The 8,290-nt window shown below is 33.3% G+C and overlaps 1 protein-coding gene across 1 annotated transcript; it reads right to left on the reverse strand.

Annotated features, from left to right (window-relative positions):
- Positions 1 to 1,914: 1,914 nt before the first annotated feature.
- Positions 1,915 to 7,823, reverse strand: LOC132720397 (ATP synthase subunit g, mitochondrial-like). The gene is made up of 3 exons (XM_060704525.1): positions 7,666 to 7,823; positions 2,805 to 2,965; positions 1,915 to 2,281 (listed from the first exon to the last, which is right to left on the reverse strand). Exons 1-3 carry the CDS (start codon positions 7,712 to 7,714, stop codon positions 2,144 to 2,146), a joined length of 348 nt encoding a protein of 115 aa, XP_060560508.1. The 5' UTR covers positions 7,715 to 7,823; the 3' UTR covers positions 1,915 to 2,143.
- Between the last annotated feature and the right edge of the window lie 467 nt (positions 7,824 to 8,290).

Consider the following 8,290-nt stretch of genomic DNA (forward strand, 5'->3'; position numbering starts at 1 on the left):
AGAAAAGTTGTCAATTCTACAAATTTTGTGTGCTTGTATAGGTACCTAGTTAAACTGGCCAATTATAATCACTTTTAATTACACCTAAGTTTTTTAAGCCCCCGCTATGGCTTATAAATATCAACAGACATGAAATTTTTTCGAACATTCTGGTCTTTTATATATCTTTTTCCAGTTATCTTTATGATTTAATGAACAGAATTGTTCAGCCACCGCATTATCGTTCCTGGGCATGCTGTCAAACAGTTTACCACTTACCATCACTTTTCATGATAAATATCTTAAGCTCTAGCTCTAAGATTTTTAAAGTTTTTACTATACACATATAGGGAAAAAAATGACCCCCCTCTGGGTGGGCCAATTTTGTCCTAAGGGCTTTTATTTGAACAAACTTAGAAGAAACTCTCTAGAAGATAATTCATGCTTAATATCTAAACTCTAGCTCTTTGGGTTTTTAACAGAAGATTTTTTAAGTTTTTACTATATACATACATTTTGTATAAGGAAAATCAATGACCCCCTGGGGTGGGACCAATTTTAACCCCAGGGTCCTTATTTGAACAAAAATGGATGACACCCATTAGAAGATATTTCATGCTAAGTATCTTAGCTCTAGCTTTAAAGATTTCTTAAAAGATGATTTTTAAACTTTTTACTATATACATGTACATAAAGGGAAAAACAATGACCCCCTGGGGCGGGGCCAATTTTGACCCCAGGGCTTTTATTTGAACAAACTTGGTAGACACCCACTAGAAGATGTTTCAAGCCTTATAGCTAAGCTCTAGCTATTTGGGTTATTTAAAAGAAGATTTTTTAAGTTTTTACTATATACAAATAAGGAAAATCAATGACCCACCCGAGACGGGGCCAATTTTGACCCCAGGGCATTTATTTGAACAAACTTGGTAGACACTGACTAGTTGATGTTTCATGCCAAATATTTAAGCTCTAGTTCTTACGGTTTTCTAAAAGATGATAATTACTTTTTTCTTTCGGTTGCCATGGTAACCAGAGTTCTGCTTGGAATTAAATTCTTTGAACAATTTTTAAAGTTGACTACCAAAGGAACATTCCTGTGAAGTATGGATGAAATTGGCTTAGCGGTTTATGAGGAGATGTCATTTAAGGTAAAAGTTTACGGATGGACGCCAGACGAAAAGCGATCACAAAAGTTCACCATGTCACTGTGACAGGTGAGCTAAAAATTCATATTTAATTTATTTCCAAAGTGAAAAGCGCATTACTCTGCAAAAAATCATTGAACCATGACCAAATTCGAACTTGGCCTGCGCATTTTTTTACGTATCCATATGTGAAATTGGAGTTGAATGTGTAGTACTGTTGGGGAGATAATGAACGGAAACTGAAAATTTCATATTAACTCTCTCAAAAATCATTGAACCATGACCAAAATTCAAACTTGACCTGTGCATTCCTTTGACTATCCATATGTCAAATTTGAGTTGAATGTGTAATACCCTTGGGGAGATAATGAACGGAAACTGAAAATTTCATATTATTTTCAAAGGAAAAAGGGCAGAACTCTGCCAAAAATCATCGAATCAAGACCAAATTCGAATTTGACCTGTATTTTCTCATGACATATCCATATGTCAAGTTTGAGTTGAATGTGTAATACCCTTGGGGAGATATTGAACGGAAACTGAAAATTTCATACTATTTTCAAAGAAAAGGGGCATAACTCTGCCAAAACTCATCGAACCATGACCAAATTCGAACTTGACCTGTATTTTCTCATGACATATCCATATGCCAAATTTGAGTTAATGTGTGCAACCGTTACAAAGATAACGAACGAAAACTGATGATGACAGAATGACGAAACAGGGTAACACTGTATGCCCCAGCCATTATATGGCGGGGGCATAAAAATATATCAAACACATAATACTAGTTGTTTTTAAATTTATTTACTTACACAAAAGAATTCAAATCATCACTAAATTTGTCTGTGAAACAAGCATGTCAATAAATTTCAACATCAGAATTCTTTTTTAAGATAAAAAACAATACTAATCAAATTTTCACTGTTCCCTTTTTATCTTTTAAAAGTATTTCTTGCTGTCAAAATTCCTGAAATGTTTAGTTTAAATAATGATCACTGGAACTATATATAATGTTATGTGTAAGAGATTTCTTTATGTACTGCATTAGGAACCTTCACTGGGTAACCAACATATGATCTCTTGCCTATACACTCTCCAACGAAAAACCATAATATCACCTCAAACATTACAACTGTGTTTAGTGTTGCTTGCTGAAAAAAACAAAAACATATATACATGTTTGTTTGTTTTGGGTTTTTACGTCACATCAACACAGTATAAGTCATATCGCGACGTTCCAGCTTTACTGGTGGAGGAAGACCTCAGGTGCCCTTCCGTGCATTATTTCAGACACGAACGGGCACCTGAGTAGAACCACCGACGTTCCGTATGCTAGCTGGATAGCTTCCTCACATGATAGAATCCAAAGTCCCTGTCGGGATTTGAACCCACAGCGGTGAGGGGCAAGTGGTTTGAAGTCAACGACCTTAACCGCTCGGCCACGGACTCCCCTCTAAGTACATGTATAACAGTATTTAAACTACTTTAAATATAGTAATTTAACAAGCATGAACTCTTTAAAAGTCACCGTAGAACAATTTAAGTATATATCATAATCTCATCTGGATATGAATTATTCTAGATGTGTCCCATTTTGTAGTCTGAGCAACTAAATTTCACCTTAAATTAAAATGATAATAAGATAAATATTTATGCAATGATAAATCAACATACAAATACTGTGAGGTCTTTCCACCCTCCTTTTTTTGCCTTTCCAATCAAACTTGCAAACTCCCCAAATGCCTTTCCAACTTCAGCAGGTGTTGGGGGTGCCAGTTCTACAACAGCATATTTCTTTACAATTGGCCACTTCTTTCCCATATAGTTTGAAGTCCCTGTTAAAAAAATTATAGGTTTTTTATTTGCAAATATAATGTACATTTGTGTAATATTCAGAGTAATAACAGGTTTAGAGTTTTTCTATTAAGGGTAACATATGGAGTTTAGATAAAAACAATATTATTCAATTGAAATATTTTCTCTAAAACTCTTAACACGCTGTAAGTATTTTTTTGTATGTGTGAATCTGCATGCAAGAAATAACTTAAGTACATCTGATTCTGAACTTCAATCAGACTGTCAGATTGTAAATTAATCCTTTCTCTACAAATTCACATACTTTCATTGATCAATAAAACTTTAAAATATCCATATAAGCATGGAGCTAAATATATTTTTAAATGTCTGAAAATATTTGTGACTTAACTTTTTACAGGCTGGTAAAAATGCCCGATCGGGCATATGTCAATCATAAAATATCATATTTATAGAAAATAAATTAAGATATTTCTTTTAATCTTTGTTTGTTTATTGAGAATAATATGTGACATAAACAGAAAGAAAAATATTTGGCTACTGTCACTTTTGTAAAAATTATTTCCTCTTTATCATGTTTTTATAACACATAATTTTTGAAGTCCTTAAAAAGTATGTTACACATGCAAAGTGTTAAACAAAATAGGTTAAATAACTTTTTCTTGATCTAATTCATTGCGCCAACACCTGTCAGCATACATTTCATTCAGTTTTCAGAGAAAACTAAAAAGTATAATGTTCAGTGTCAAAGAAATGTCAAAATATAAAAGCTACAAACTGAATATTTAATCTAAAAATATAGAATAAAGGTACTGGCGCAATTATCTAGAGCATAATGAAGTTGTTGGAAACATTTGTATTTAGAATTTTACATAACACTATAATTTTTATGAACTTCAAATATTTTGTTTCTAGAAAATGGGGAAACGGAAAATAATTCTTAGAAAGTGTTTTGGACACTGAACCTTGCATGCCTACTCATATTACAAATGTCCCTGTCTGAGTTTGGTGATAAGATGAATTGGACATAGAACTTTCTAATACTGAAAGTAAAGTTTCTATCAATTTAGACATATAACTTGTTTTAACAATGACAGGCACAAAGTTTTAGAATTAAAGATAACCAATTTTTTTTTTTTTTTTGATTAATATCATATATCAGTGCTTAATAAACAAAACAAGTTAGAAAGAAACATATTAATTATTTTTCTATAAATATGATATTCTATGCACAGATGCTTGGGGATCAGATCCTGCCCCCCCCCCCATGTGATACACCCCTGTAAACACTATCAAAAATATTTTTATATTTAAACACGAATGGGACGATAAAACTGGTTTTCAAACAATTTTTACATATATGAAAAAATACAGGTTAACCTCAAGTCTCAATAAAGTAAAGATTGCAGACTCCAAAATGTAAACACGAGTACCCTAGATTAATAAAACCTTATCAATCATTATTAAATGAACCTTACTGTGACTTTTCCGGTGTTAATCAATAGAATATAGAATTATCTCCTAAATGCAATCAGAATAAACATTTATACATCTCTTTTTAATATGAAAATCAACATTTAATTAAAACTGAAAGTAAATTTTGCGTTCTGTCCAAGCAATACGAGAAGAGTTCCCAGCTCTGCGTGGAGCGCTTGTCAATCCAGTACCCAAACGGTGTACATGCTTTCAACTACTCGAGCATTATACCGTCATGTCTTAGCTGTCTGCAAGCGCTCGTTTGAAAGACATTTATTGGTAATAAAACTATTACCAAGATGCACAGTGTGTTGTTTCCCAAGTTTTTTTATTGTATATAATGCACAATATAAAAATTTGAATTTGACAGTCATATCGGGTCTCCCAAAAGAGACAATTTTGATAAAAGTTTAGTTGTGAAAGAATTATAGTGTTTGGTCCCGACTCAAAAAGCGAAACAAGAGCGCAAACATATGCTAGGCTCAGGTCGTGTATTGGTTGGATTGTTAACATATTGGAGTCTGCAATCTTTACTTTATTGAGACTTGATGGTTTGAAAACCAGTTTTAACGTTGTAGTAGATGTCCCATTCATGTTTAAATAATCAGTGTTTCTGCCAGCTCTGATTTTCTGAGGGTCTTTTATGACCCCCTGTATGATATTTTAGGGGTCATTTCAAATTCATAAGGGCCATGCCAATAAATTTAACAAAAATGTAAAAAAAAAAACAGGTAACACTTTATAAGTTTTATTTACAATATTTTGTATATTTTTCGTGAAGAAATTGGTCAATCTCTGCTATTTTGGATTATTTGTCATCCAATAATAACGCTGTATTTCTTAAAAATTATGTGTGTTAATTTTCATAGAAGAAAGAAAGTCGATACTATATTGAAATTCGTTCATAGTCGCCTTCTATTTTTCATAGTGCTTCATAGTACCGCCTAGTGACGTAATCAAGGGCCAAATAAAGCTTGACACTAAATATGTTAGTGTTCATCCTTAGCTGTTTTACAGAAATTAGAAACATTCTCCTGTCGCTATCGCTCCCTTCGAAGTTTCTTATTTCTGTAGAACAGCACAGATGAACACTAACATATACGCAGACTGAATTTTCCAGCAGACAGTTATTCGTTCGCAGAATATGACGACAACAAAATAAATAACTTTGTCTGGGCGCTTTCAATATATGCAGTAACGTATAAATGCAAGCGTTTATTAACCAGTTGAAATTGGCTAAATGCCGGACCACGGACCCGGTAAATTTCATTTCTCATTAAAATTATAGTGGAGCCCACGGTAAACATTCCGTACATTTTTATACTGAATTGACGGTTTATAGCCTGTATATCTGACTTGTGTTGAAATCAGCGACTGTGAAATTCTTGCGTCACAAAATACGCACTAACTAAATTTCATTGCGTCATGGCTGAAAATAGTGCGCCAAAAACGCGCTCTGGCAGAAACACTGAATAATAAAATATTTTGATAGTGTTTACAGGGGTGTATCACATTGGGGGGCAGGATCTGACCCCAAGTGTTTGTGATTCTATGTCATAAACCTGATTGAGCATTTTCACCAGGTAGTCCAACTAATTGTACTGCGCGACGAGATATTGTACTATTTTCGTGTCTGGGCAATATCTCGCCTCTAAAGCGAGATTCTGCCCCAGAACGAAAATATCTCAGAATCAAGCTTTGGCACGTCAATATATTTTGACTATTTCACCAGGCAGTTCAAGCTGGCACAAATGTCCCAGATATAAGCAGGTCTAGGATTTCATGATATTTATGGACTGTCCGTAAATTTATAGACAGTCTAGAAATTTAAAGATTTTTCAATCCATAAATTTACAGATATTCAATGTGAAATTTGCTGTTTTTAGTTTTACAATAAAATCCGCAGCTTTAGACAAGTTGTTTTATTGATTGTTTATATTTACAAAGGTAATGGGGTGAGTTTCATCTTTGTATGATGATTTTGAAATTTTTGTAAAAAATGAAAATTGAAAGTCATCAAACTGTTCTGATTCTTAACATACTGTTACATTTAATCGTAAAATACCTAACCTTATTCATTTTAACCTGCGGTTTTAAATTTTAACGCAACTTCTATTATTTTCTTACTTAATGTCTGTAAATTTACAGATAAGAAAATCTGTAAAATTATGGATCGTCCAAAAATTTACAGACTGTCCGTATATCCTGGTTGTACTATCTACCGGGAGTGTAAGCCTTATTAGGCCCACCATCATGTAATACAAAAAAAATCTAATATAAAATAGTTATTTTCTGTAGGAGGTACCATTTTTTGATGAAAATAACAATCATCCAAAAGAAATTTTAACTATACATCAAAAAGATAGTTCTGTTAATAACATCATATGAGTGGCAGCCATTTTTGTTTTTAAGTACTTAATACCAGGAATGACTTTTAAGCAATCAATAAAAAGTAAAAAACATATGTAAATGGTCCATTACTGTTAATGATACTAAAGTTCTATTCAATATTTATCAGTTATCACACAGTAAAAGGGTAATAATTTGATAAGCATTTGCACACACATTCAAAATATCATGATGGGTCCAAATTGTTAGCAATATTACTGGTTTCTATACGTAAAACACATTTATGTGAATAGGGTTATTTAAACTTTGAATTTTCTTCAAAAAAAGCTATATTTTGTATGAAATTAATGTGAAAAACACTTGCATACAAAATATTTTTTTTATGTAAGTATTGTTTGTAATATCTGGACACTCCCGGTACAAAGTACCTCCCGGTATAAAGTACCTTGAGGATATATCATGAAATCCTAGACCTGATAAGACAAAAGTATAAACATGAAAATGTGAAACAATGAATGTAAAGATCAAAATACAATACATTCATATACGTAATCATTACCTGTAAAAATATAATTATGGGCCGAGTACGTACCGGGCCGAGATGACTCAGGGCCGAGTTAACCCGGAGTCCTAAAAACGACTTGGCCAGAAAATACAAGCAAAAGACACACTTTAACTTGTAGAAAGCTCTTTTCAATGGGAAGTCCCTAAAACTCCCTTACTAAAGTGGTTCACATTAGGTCAAGGCGAGAAATTGGTCTCCTAATAAAACTTTATCGGAATTCTTACCCCACCCACTTGTAGTACATTGACCTTGGTTGCCAATACCGCACGAGAATGCGACATTCATAAATAATATATTGTTTTATTGTACAAATCATTTAGTAACACATACTTGACACGCCATTTGACATTCGCACAGCCATACGCCCCACAAAGGCCATGTTTTAGCTATTATGTTGTTGTGCTTAAACCACAAATTTGTTCGGCAGCACCTTTCCGGCCTTCTACGTTATCGGCGAGGTGTTCCGAATGAAATTTATAACGATTCGTCCCACCGACACTTCGCATTGTAACGACTCGGCCTCTGTTCTGTTTATGCATACTTAAAGAAGTTCGTATATTAAATTGGTTTAATTTTGGAACATGATATCGAATTAAATAGGAAAACAAATCGGATTAGACAAGTAATATCATCGGGAACAAGACACTTCACTCATCCCTGAAGGCACTTAATTGAGTCAGCAATTTTGACAAGTCATGTTATCAAGAAAGGTGTAAATGTAAAGCACAGAGCTGAAAAAAGCAGATCAGATATTGTTGATAAGATTTGGTTTTGTAGTCAGTACCAAAGAAATAAATGTAATCATAAATCTCCTCATATGACTGTTATAAAAGGTGTTGCTAGATTGTCTCAGCATGTTTGCGCTTCATGCTGGCTGAAAGACAAAGTTAAATTAGAGCATCCTGAGTGTTCAAGCTCATGTCCTTATTCGTCTAATTGACTGAAAGATAAGTAT

Source organism: Ruditapes philippinarum, unplaced genomic scaffold, assembly GCF_026571515.1.
Source record: "Ruditapes philippinarum isolate M1 unplaced genomic scaffold, ASM2657151v2 ctg6716_1_1_1_1, whole genome shotgun sequence".
Lineage (NCBI taxonomy): Eukaryota > Metazoa > Mollusca > Bivalvia > Venerida > Veneridae > Ruditapes > Ruditapes philippinarum.

Excerpts from the sequence above, each read along its gene's own strand:
- LOC132720397 (XM_060704525.1), bottom strand. The coding sequence starts at position 7,714 with ATGGCCTTTGTGGGGCGTATGGCTGTGCGAATGTCAAATGGCGTGTCA. Across the intron at positions 2,966-7,665 it reads AATGTCAAATGGCGTGTCAA|GGACTTCAAACTATATGGGA; the intron begins GTATGTGTTACT and ends TTTTTTTAACAG. Across the intron at positions 2,282-2,804 it reads GGAAAGACCTCACAGTATTT|CAAGCAACACTAAACACAGT; the intron begins GTATGTTGATTT and ends TGTTTTTTTCAG.